Here is a 12,155-nt window from a genome sequence, read left to right as displayed (position 1 = left end):
AAAGTGATACTAATTTAACTATTTTAACAATACTGATTTTGATAATAATAAAAAATGAATGCTTTTGATCATCGGATTAACCAAAGAAAAGACCAATTCAAAAAAAAAAACTCAAGGACCGTGTAACCTTGGAGAGGATCCTTTTGCATTTTACATTCCCGTTTTCAATTGGAATTAATGAGTAAAATATAAATTGCAAATCAATACCAGCTTTGACATTTCTCTAGTTAATTTTTCGAATTTTTGTCAGCTATTTTTAAGCGCAAATCTACTATCTACCGATGGATCTATCTAGTGGAACGACTTTGTGTCCGAATCAAGTAGAAGGATTCGAAAAAGTAAGCAAGTATATAAACATACACTAAATCGAAAACATACCCTAAATGCACTTTGTGTCCAAATCGAAAACATACACTAAATGCACTAAAAGTAAGCAAGTATAAACATACACTTTGTGTCCAAATCGAAAACATACACTAAATGCCCAAATCGAAAACATACACAACATACACTAAAAGTAAGCAAGTATAACCATACACTTTGTGTCCAAATCGAAAACATTCACTAAATGCCCAGATAGGATTCGAAAAAGTAAGCAAGTATAAACAAGTCAAACCCAGAGTTTTAGAGAAGTCGAAGACATGACTTAGAAAACTGTGAAGATAACATAGAATTCATCCAATTTTACAAGGTCATGGAGGGCATTGCTAAGGTGATTTGATTCTTGCTTTCTTCCAACATTGTTGAATGGAAGATGGGTTTGGTCTCTCTACTAGATCAAAGTGTGCGTGTCACGACCCAACCCAAAAACACATGGATCATGACCGGATAGTGAGGTTAACCCACTAAGGCCTGGTAATTAAATAGTTTAGGGATCATCTACTGATGAATCTATAAATAACTAAAAGTATTCAAGTATACCAAAAAATGCGGAAGTGTGATAAGTTGACCAGAGCGAAGTATAAGATAGGTTAAAGTTATTACAAACATCCCGAATTCGACATAAGCATAACCACGGTCTAGGCCACAAGGCCGGCACAATCGTCAACAAAGATACAAGTGTGAGTTACAAGTACACAAGATCACACTACATATTGATAAAAACAACATCCAGGCTTCTTCGGCCGCTACGCATGTCCCACAAAATCATAAAATTACCTGCAACGTTACGTACAACGACATGTTAAGCACTAGACTAGTGTGAGACAAAATATATACGACAAACTTACTAGTTTCCATGAATTTTTAAGTCAACGAATTCATTTCTCAAAATGTAAATCTTTATAACCAACATTTTAGGCCAATAATGCAAACATTTCATTTAGCAAATAACAGCTCAACTAGACCCATTGATCATGACAATCACGTGTCAAGCGGTCTGGGCACTGTTTGAACCATGTGTCATTTATAGTTATGAATCCCAAATTATCCGTTTTCATATAAATCATGGAAATTTAAAAAGATAGCATGAGTTTCTTTGTTTCTTCACGTGGTTCGAAATCCTTGTAAACATTTAGTACCATATCTGCAACACGTATAAGCCAAAACAAAGCACGCATGCTTGTCATCCAAAAATTTAAGTACGGCTTCAATCTTATAAACTTAATTTATTTCTTTGTTTTGTGTATTTTGGTTAGATTCGCGTTTATTTTTTGGATAAACATCCATCTCAATGAGAGAAATTTAAAAAGTATAAAATTATGACAAAAAAGTTAACTAAATATGAAAAGCTAAACAAAAAGTTACGTCGAGACAAACGTTTAACCCCTAAAATTACGTTGAAAAGCTAAACAAAATGTTACGAAAAGTAAAAAATACTGAAATAAGTTCCAAACTTATAAGTTTAAAAGAATGCACGCATGTACAAGACTCACCAAGAACGTGCCGAGCAAACTTGTCAAACGTGCGAGCTACGGGTCCCCGATGTTCGGACCTAAACACATCAAATTAACCAAACCTATTGAGGTTCACGATACGTCACACACAAGCAATGGCGGATCCAGGAAATATATACAGATGGGTCACCTCAAAATCACAGCCTTAAATATTAAACAACAGATAGTGAAGAACATTAAGGAAAAAAATAAACGGAATAATCCCTTCGTCCCAATTTCAATGCTTCATACAGAAATTCGTGCAATTTCGAACTCAAGAGAAACATATTTAAAACGAATGAATTCGAGATGCAGATTCTGAGTGTTATTTTTTGTTCATAGTTTTCCTCCATAGTATATTCAAACTATTCAATTTAAAAAAAAAAAAAAAACTCCAATGCTTAACCTCTGTAACTAATTCAACTCGGTTACTAATTTAATCAATCCAAGCGCGGGTCAGGTCTTCATAGTGTGAATATTGGCTCGAACACCCTGAGTCATCAACAATGTCTAGCTATAAATGTTGCCCAAGAAAAATAAAACCATGGAATATTGAAGCCAATATGAGAGAAAAGGAGAAAAACCATATATAAAAGAATGAATATACAAAATATTGAGCAAGATCTTTAACTGCTTACCTTCAAAATATTGTTCTTCACCAGATGAAGCTCATGGAGTGCAATATTCATGTCCATTCGGTCTTTTGGAGATTCTGTAGAGCATGCCAGTCCTATCTTGATAAGAGAGATTAGATTTTCCATTATTTTGCTGCCATTTGTGTCCTCGGTTAGGAGCATAGGGTCTACAATCTCCATCACATGTTGAGGCAAGGCCATGCTTGCAAAGTTATGAAGATTAAGATCCGCCTCAAACATTTTGTCAGTGGGTCTCTTCCTTGTTATCATCTCCAACAACACGATCCCATAACTATAAACATCTCCTCTAGTTGACATCTCGCTTCCGAGACCATACTCTGCAATTTGCAAAATTCAAACTTTAAAGTCAAAGAATCCTTTTCTCGGATTACAAAAGTGATACAAAAGACAGAGAAAACCTGATTTCAACACACCATGTGAGCTAGTACATTTACTCTAATGTGTAAAGGGTACTCCCCTCATTCTTTATGTGCATGTGACTATTTTCTATGCCAAAGCTATCCTTCTAACTACTTATATTACCATTACCATTCAGTTATATATGGTGTTTGCATTCCCTTGACACAATACCAAATTCAACATCTTGAATGGTATGGACAGATCACAACCAATTTAATATTTTCGTGGTGTCTAACTAACTACCCTTGTGCTAAAATTTGGTGAGTTGATAATAGATAAAGTAGAAATAAAGAAAGAAACGGATAAAAAATTTTGTTCATACCTGGAGCTGCATATCCAATGGTTCCCTTTGTTGCACTTGAGCTGCTAGTACTTGGAGTGGTGAGCTCTACCCGAAATTTAGCTAGACCGAAATCTCCAACATGGGCAACCATGTCTCCATCAAGAAGGATATTACTCGGCTTTAGATCGCAGTGAATAATTGGCATTTCGCATTGGTGATGAAGATAATTGAGTGCACAAGCCACGTCTATGGCAATGTCTACTCTACGTAGAAGATCGAGTCCCAAGATCTCACGTTCCCCATTATTTACCTCCTGAATATGATGCAACCAATTATCTAGACTTCCATTCGGCATGAACTCGTAAACTAGAGCTTTAAACTCGTTCCCTTGAAAATCCATGCTAGAACAAGAAGTTATGATTGAAACTAGGTTTCGGTGTCGAATATTCCTTAATGCTTCGCACTCTGCCATGAAACTCTTGGTAGCGCCACGAGTTTGAAGCTCAAGTACTTTAACAGCAACAATTAACTCCCCATTTTGGTCAATAACACCTTCATACACACGACCGAAACTACCAAAGCCAAGCAAATTTCTCGAAGAGAAACCTTCAATTGCTTTGAGAAGTTCTCCATAAGAGACTTTCAAGAATGGATCTTTCGACAATGAAACTGTAGGTTTGGTCTTTCTTTTCTTCTTGAACAAACATATGATGAAAGATGACACTACGGTTACACCAACGAGTTGTTGTAACAAACGCTATGAATGCAAGCTAAGAACGAGAAATTGAAAACTAAACAAGAAATCACAAAGACACAAGATATACGTGGTTCCCCAAGATGGGTACGTCCACGGGCGAGGAGAGAGAGGATTCACTAACCAACGTGAAAAAGAGATACAAAGAGCCGGCTATAATCCGTAACTCTAGAAAGGCCACAATATGAAAGCCCAAAAGATAATTTCTAGAAGTACCCCAAAAGCCTTATTTATAATAGGCTACAAAAACGGGAACAACATAATTAACCAATGTGGGACTAAAGAATACAAGGCATTCCCAACAATTCTCCACCTTGACTTGAATTCCACCGAACTAAATCACCAAATATAGCTATCCCCTTCTAACCTCTCACTCGCCAAATGCCCCCGAGGGGCGATCAACTGCAAATACCAAGCAAGCCCAAGCAATGCTTGAACTTGGCAACCGGAACCGGTTTAGTCAACATATCTGCTGGGTTATCTGCCGTACCCACTTTCTTCACCTCAACTTGCTTCTGTGAGATGATATCCCGAACGAAGTGATACCTGACATCGATATGCTTAGTCCTCTCATGATACATCAGATTTTTAGTCAAATGTATAGCACTCTGCGAATCACAAAATACTGAACTCACACCCTGTGCAAGACCAAGCTCACAAAGCAAACCTCTCATCCACAATGCCTCCTTCACAGCTTCAGCAATGGCCATATACTCCGCTTCTGTTGTAGACAGCGCAACTGTAGCCTGTAAAGTAGCTTTCCAACTAATGGCACTTTCGGACAGAGTAAAGACATAACCTGTCAGAGACCTCCTCTTATCGTGGTCACCGGCAAAATCCGAATCAACATAACCAACAGCATGATCACCAGAATTGACAATCCCAAACAATAGACCAACACCTGCGGTTCCGCACAAATACCGTAGTATCCATTTCACAGCCTCCCAATGTGCCTTTCCTGGACGCCCCATATAACGACTAACGACACTAACTGCATGTGAAATATCAGGACGAGTACATACCATGGCGTACATAAGGCTCCCAACTGCGCACGAATATGGAACCTGAGACATATACTTCTCCTCATCCTCCGACTGTGGTGACAACTCAGCTGAAAGTCGAAAGTGTGCTGCCAAAGGGGTACTGACTGGCTTCGAGTTCTGCATGGCAAAGCGCTCAAGCACTTTAAGAACATAAGACTTCTGATTCAAAAATAGTTTGCCAGCTACTCGATCTCTGCAAATCTCCATACCCAAAATACGTTTTGCTGCACCCAAATCTTTCATCTCAAATTCACCACCTAACTGTTGTTTCAACCTGTTGATTTCTGATACACTCTTGGCAGCAATAAGCATATCATCAACATACAACAGTAGATAAACAAATGAACCATCTGGAAGTTTTCGAAAATACACACAACTGTCATACTCACTCCTAGAATATGACTGGCTTATCATAAAAGTATCAAACCGCTTATACCACTGCCTAGGGGATTGTTTGAGGCCATACAAAGACTTACGAAGTAAACAAACGTGATCCTCCTTACCAGAAACAACAAATCCCTTAGGCTGACGCATATAAATCTGTTCCTCAAGCTCGCCATGCAAAAACGCAGTTTTGACATCAAGTTGCTCTAACTCAAGATCATAACATGCAACAATAGCAAGTAAAGTGCGAATGGAACTATGTTTTACAACTGGTGAAAATACCTCATTGTAGTCAACACCTTCCTTCTGGCTGTATCCTTTCGCCACTAGCCGAGCTTTAAACCGAGCGTCTTCTACCCCTGGAATACCTGGTTTGCGCTTGAAGATCCACTTGCATCCAACAATCCTCTTCCCTTTCAGCGGTTCTACTAACTCCCATGTCTGATTCTTCTGAAGAGACTCAATCTCCTCATTCATAGCAACAAACCACTGTGCAGACTCAGTGCTCGAAATAGCTTCCGTATAGCTGGAAGGCTCTTCATACTCAACTGTCTCAGCAACTGATAAAGCATAGGCCACCATCTCAGAATAAGCCGAATACCTTTCAGGAGGCCGAATCTCCCTCCTTGGCCTATCTTTAGCAATAGTGCGTGGTTGCTCAACTAATGCATCAACCTCTGTGTCTGAACTCTTGAACTCCTCTTCAATTGGCTTCTCAATGTGCTTCTTCCCTGAGTCGGAAGATTCACCCAAAAACTCCACCTGCTTTGGAACACTATGTTCTTGAACTGTATCATCAACCTGCTTAGACCCCTTAATTAGATAATTTTCATCAAAAGTCACATCCCTACTGATCAAAAACTTCAAATCATCAGAGCACCATAACCTGTACCCTTTGACACCTGCTGCATAACCCAAGAAAATACACTTCTTGGCCCGTGGCTCCAGTTTACCTTCATTCACATGAGCGTAAGCTGGACACCCAAAAACACGCAACACAGAATAATCAGCCGGATGACCTGACCATACCTCAAACGGAGTCTTACACTCAATAGCAGTCGACGGAGACCTGTTCACCAAATAGCATGTTGTGGAAACGGCTTCAGCCCAAAATTCTTTGCCCAATCCGGAATTGGACAACATACAACGTGCCTTCTCCAAAAGAGTCCTGTTCATTCGTTCAGCCACACCATTTTGCTGAGGGGTTTTTCTCACTGTGTGATGCCTCACAATGCCCTCATTACTGCAAAATCTATCAAACTCGCCAAGACAAAACTCCATACCATTATCAGTTCTCAAACGTTTTATTTTCTTACCAGTCTGATTCTCAATCAAAGTTTTAAACTGTTTGAATGTATTAAAGACGTCACTCTTATGTTTCAACATATACACCCAAACCTTACGAGAAAAATCATCAATAATACTCATAAAATATCGAAAACCACCTTTAGAAGTTACCTCTGCGGGACCCCAAAGATCCGAGTGAAAATAATCCACCGTGCCTTTGGTGCGATGAACAGCTGTACTGAATTTTACCCTGCACTGCTTGCCGTAGACACAATGCTCACAGAAATCCAGTTTCTCAATTTTCTGGCCACATAGCAAACCCTGTTTGCTCAAAACTGTCATCCCCCTCTCGCTCATATGCCCAAGGCGCATATGCCACAAACGAGTCAAGTCTGAATCTGAAACCTTGGATGAAGCAACCGTTGCTGCAGCACCTAAAACTGTACTGCCCTGGAGTGTATAAAGGTTACCACGCTTTTGACCCGTCATCAGTACTAATGCACCGCTTGAGACTTTCAAAACTCCACCTTCACCGAGGAATTTGCAACCATGAGAATCAAGAGCACCCAGAGATATAAGATTTTTCTTCAAATCCGGAACATGTCGAACCTCAGATAAAGTCCTAACAATACCGTCATGCATCCTAAGCTGAATTGTTCCTGAACCAACAGTCTTACAGGCCATGTTGTTGCCCATCAAAACTGTACCACCATTGACCGCCTCATAAGTAGAAAACCACTCTCTATGCGGACACATATGGTATGAACATCCAGAATCTAGAACCCACTCGGTATTAGAGCGAGAATCGCCCTCTGTAACTGATAACACATTATCTGACTCATCTGAACTTTCAGCAATTCCAGCAATTACTTTACCCCCTTTCTGGTCTTCTTTTTCCTTCTCCTTGAGTTTTAAACAGTCACTTTTCCAGTGCCCGGGTTTCTTGCAATAATTGCACTTTCCCTTCTTCTTACCTGATGATCTGGATCTTCCCCTATTACTTGACTCCACCCTTTCTGTTGTTCTTCCCCTAACAAATAAACCCTCCGCATGTGCATCACCCTCACCTGACACTTTTTTCCTCAATTCTTTCGAATATAGGCTGGCCTTAACATCCTCCATGGATATCGTGTCTTTGCCATACAATAGGGTTGTAACAAAGTGCTCATACGAAAGTGGTAAAGAACATAGCAAAATTAGGGCTTGGTCCTCATCCTCAATTTTACTATCAATATTTTTCAGATCCATAATAATACGGTTGAACTCGTCTAAATGATCTTTAACAGGTATACCTTCTCGCATACGAAACGTATAAAGACGTTGTTTGAGATATAACCTGTTGGTGAGCGACTTCGTCATATATATGCCTTCCAACTTCAGCCAAATTCCTGCTGCTGAAGTTTCTTCTTCCACCTCGCGAAGAACGTCATCTGCCAGACTCAACTGAATAGAACTCAGAGCTTTGGCATCCTTATCATCCCAATCTTCCTCTTTGATTCCAGAACTAGTCTTGCCTAACAAAACCTTGTGCAATCCTTGTTGGGTTAGCAGAGCCTTCATCTTTACTCTCCAAAGACTGAAACTGCTGCTCTGCCCATCAAACTTCGCAATCTCAAATTTAGCCGCCATAGCCACAATCGGAAACGAAACCCTAGTTTTTGCAACCTAAGGCTCTGATACCAGTTTGTTGTAACGAACGCTATGAATGCAAGCTAAGAACGAGAAATTGAAAACTAAACAAGAAATCACAAAGACACAAGATATACGTGGTTCCCCAAGATGGGTACGTCCACGGGCGAGGAGAGAGAGGATTCACTAACCAACGTGAAAAAGAGATACAAAGAGCCGGCTATAATCCGTAACTCTAGAAAGGCCACAATATGAAAGCCCAAAAGATAATTTCTAGAAGTACCCCAAAAGCCTTATTTATAATAGGCTACAAAAACGGGAACAACATAATTAACCAATGTGGGACTAAAGAATACAAGGCATTCCCAACACGAGTATCGCAGCTACCGTGATTCCTAACGTCCGTGAAAGAAACTTCGTATTTCTTGATTTTTTTTGTGGTGCACCGAGGTAGTTGCAGTTCAGAAATGCCACCACAAAGCCTATAATTTCCTGCAACAGATATTGCACTTGCATTTGTGAAGACACCTCTCATTGGTAACTCTCCTTCAAAATCGTTGAAGGACAAATTGAGACTCTTCAAGAAAAAAGTCCCCAAGAAGCTCGGAATTTGACCAGATAAGTTGTTGTGAGAAAAGTTCAAATTCTCAATACCTCTCAAGGATTTCAATGACGAAGGAATAGATCCTTCAAATGAATTTTGCTGCAAATACAGGTTTTCAAGGCTACTACAGCTTCCTAGAGTCCCAGGAATTTCACCAGACATAACATTCTCAGAGATATCGATTTCTGCTAAATTTTTGAGGTATCCAACCTCTGGTGGCAAGGATCCAGACGAGCGGTTGCGAGAAAGATCCAAAGCAATTGATAGAGAAGAGACCATCAAAAGTTGTCTTGGAATGCTCCCATTAAGGTTATTTTCTTCAAGTGCTAACTCTAACAAATTTCGACAGTCTCCCAGACTCGAGGGAATGGCTCCCTCTAGTCTGTTTTCCGCCAAGTAAAGGTTACTCATCATTGACAAATTTCCAATCGACTTTGGAATTTCACCTGAGAATTTATTATTTGAAAATGCCTAGTTTTGCAACTTATGAAGATAACCTATGCTATCGGGAATCGGGCCTGTGAATAGGTTATCATTTAGACCTAAAAGTTCCATATTCACAAGGTTTCCTATTGTTGAAGGAATAGATCCATACAATTGATTTCCACCTAGTAACAACCAATAGAGAGATCGAGATTGATAGATTGCCCACAAAATTTGGTAATACACCTCCAAATTGGTCATCTTCCAAACCCAGCAGCTTCAAATTGCTACAATTGGTCAAAGAACTAAGAAAGGCTAGTCCATCCGATCCCCTAGCTTCAAAATTGTTACAAGATAGAAATATAACACGGAGATTTTGTAGGCTCCCGAAATCATTTCTTACTTTCCCACTAAAATTATTTGCATCCAATTCGAGTTGTACCAACTGCGAACAGTTAGATATTGAAAGCGGAAGGGGACCATCAAATTGGTTGTACTTTAGCTGAAGGAGGTGAAGGTGAGGGAACATGAAACCCAATGTCGGCGGAAGACTACCCCGAAGTTGATTATAAGGCACTGATAACCCAACTAGCAAGGATAGGTTGTAAAAGGCAGGAGGGATGGTACCTGAAATTTGAGTGGCACCTAACCCAAAATACCTTAAATTTTTCAATTGACCCAAAGCATTTGGAATACTTCCTCCAAACGGATTGGAAGAGGCACTAAAGTTTACCAGAGAAGTAAGATTCCCAATCAACGGAGAAACCCCTCCGGTCAAATTGTTACTGGTAACATAGAGTGATTTGAGTCTCGGCATTGAATAACCAAGTTCTTTCGGGAACTCTCCAACTAGCTTGTTGCTGGTTACACTAAGGAACGGGAGATTGGAGCAACGAGATAGGCTTGTTGGAATTTTCCCTTCAAAACCGTTATACGCGAGTTTCAGTATCTGTAACTTGAAAAGATTACCGAGTTCAATTGGAATTTCACCAATGAAAGTGTTGTTTCTGAGGCTAAGCTCCCGTAGAAAGCTGAGGTTTCCGATATAAGGAGACAAAGAACTTGCTAGACCTTTAGAGGTGAGGTCTACAACGGTGACTCGTTCGTGTCGGCGGCCGCATTTGACACCTTCCCAGTGACAGAAATGGAGAGATTCATTCCATGAGCTCAAAGCCTGTTGATACTTTGGGAAAATGCTTGACTTGAAGGCCAATGATGCATGGAAATCAGTCTCGTTGCTAGCAACATGAATGGTGTTAACAAGACTAAGGGATGATGTTGTGTCACGGGCAAGGGCTCTGATATGAAGCAATGGGATGAGAAGGAGAAATAAGGGTAGAAGATCAATGGAGAGAGATTTGGTTGCTAGACTCATCTTCGTGTTGTGTGGTTTAATTTGAGTTCTCAATTATGTTTGAACTACGTACTCTATATGTAACATGAAGATCCAATTGTTCAACCACGGGATATCTACCTAAGCTAATTGACTCTAGTCGTCTCATTCGTCAAGTCTTTGTTTGCGCGCAAGTGGATCGGTTTTTGAACGTCGATCTCTATAGGGGTAGTACATGGGTCCTGGAAATGTGGGGTTGAACAGGAGGACACACTGATTGGCATTATTTAGAACTAGAGGTCGGGGCACACGCAATGCATATGCAACTTAGATTTTTATAAAATTTGGGAAATAATCGAACAAACGATAATCAGAAAGTTATTGTGCATATTTTGACAAAATTCGACTCACACGCGAATCACGTGTGCCCCGTCCTCTAGTATAATCATATTCGACCACATGATATCTATCTCATTGGTGCGAGTCTTTGTTTGGAGGTCAGTTCTTCAGTCTTTGTCTCATTGGTACTGCAGAAATGAAAAAGATGTAGAGAGAGAGAACTCAGTTCTTCATTCTCATTTCCGTTGTGTTCAACATTACACAACTGGCCTTAAATCCCCTCAAGGGAATGCCAGCTCAGCAGTACATTCCACTAACAAACCATTCCACTAACAAACTAACCACTGAATTGCTACACGTGTAACTAATCATCAGATTAACTAATACTAGAGGTGGCAAATGAGCGGGTCTGGGCGGGTTGAAACGGGTCACAGATCAAATATGGGTCAAAAGTAAATGTGTTGAAACGGGTCGGGTTGAATACGGGTCAAGGCACCCCAACCCCCCCCCCCCCCCCCCCCCCCCCCCCTTTTTTTTTTTAAATAATAATTATAAAAAAAAAACTAATTCCCCTATATCGAAACTCAAACTTGCTAACAAAAATACCACATCTACGAACCTTTCATAATCAATAAGAAAAAAAAACTCCAAGTCATGTCTTAAAAAAAAACACGAAATCGTCTCTAGTTTTACTATTAAAATCAATGATGCAGAATGTGGTTAGTTTATGTATGCAGAGAGAGAGACTTACGAAGAGCCGAAGCCACCGCTTAGGTTTGGATTAAAAAGTCAAGTGACTTTTTTTTTTTCTCTGTTCAATTTTTTTTTTTTATATTTGCTTGTTTTGCGAGAAACTTTTTACCTCTATTAGTTCGTCTCGACGAGAGAATTGAAAAGTAATTTGGGTGAAAGTCATAATTTTTTACTTTTCCGATTGGAGCGAATCAAAAATCGTAAAATACTTGTCGCAAAACAACAAGCACGAAAAAAAGTTGAATATATAAGAACAAAACGAAGAAAAGCCCAAAAGAGAGAGAGGAGCTCAAGGGACTGGAGAGAGAGAGAGAGAGAGAGAGAGAGAGAGAGAGAGAGAGAGAGAGAGAGAGAGAGAGAGAGAGAGAGAGAGAGAGAGAATTTGTGTGGATAA

At 39.9% G+C, this 12,155-nt stretch overlaps 1 protein-coding gene across 1 annotated transcript; it reads right to left on the bottom strand.

Annotated features, from left to right (window-relative positions):
* Window positions 1-1,712: 1,712 nt before the first annotated feature.
* LOC131323618 (receptor kinase-like protein Xa21) lies at window positions 1,713-10,711 on the bottom strand. Its single transcript, XM_058355470.1, has 5 exons — window positions 9,475-10,711; window positions 8,710-9,359; window positions 3,252-3,969; window positions 2,513-2,847; window positions 1,713-1,933 (listed from the first exon to the last, which is right to left on the bottom strand). The coding sequence occupies exons 1-5, from the start codon at window positions 10,709-10,711 to the stop codon at window positions 1,898-1,900; spliced, it is 2,976 nt and encodes a 991-aa protein (XP_058211453.1). The 3' UTR covers window positions 1,713-1,897.
* Between the last annotated feature and the right edge of the window lie 1,444 nt (window positions 10,712-12,155).

This window comes from Rhododendron vialii, chromosome 4a (genome assembly GCF_030253575.1).
Source record: "Rhododendron vialii isolate Sample 1 chromosome 4a, ASM3025357v1".
Taxonomy (NCBI): domain Eukaryota; kingdom Viridiplantae; phylum Streptophyta; class Magnoliopsida; order Ericales; family Ericaceae; genus Rhododendron; species Rhododendron vialii.
This window is presented reverse-complemented; position numbering and strand designations above follow the sequence as displayed.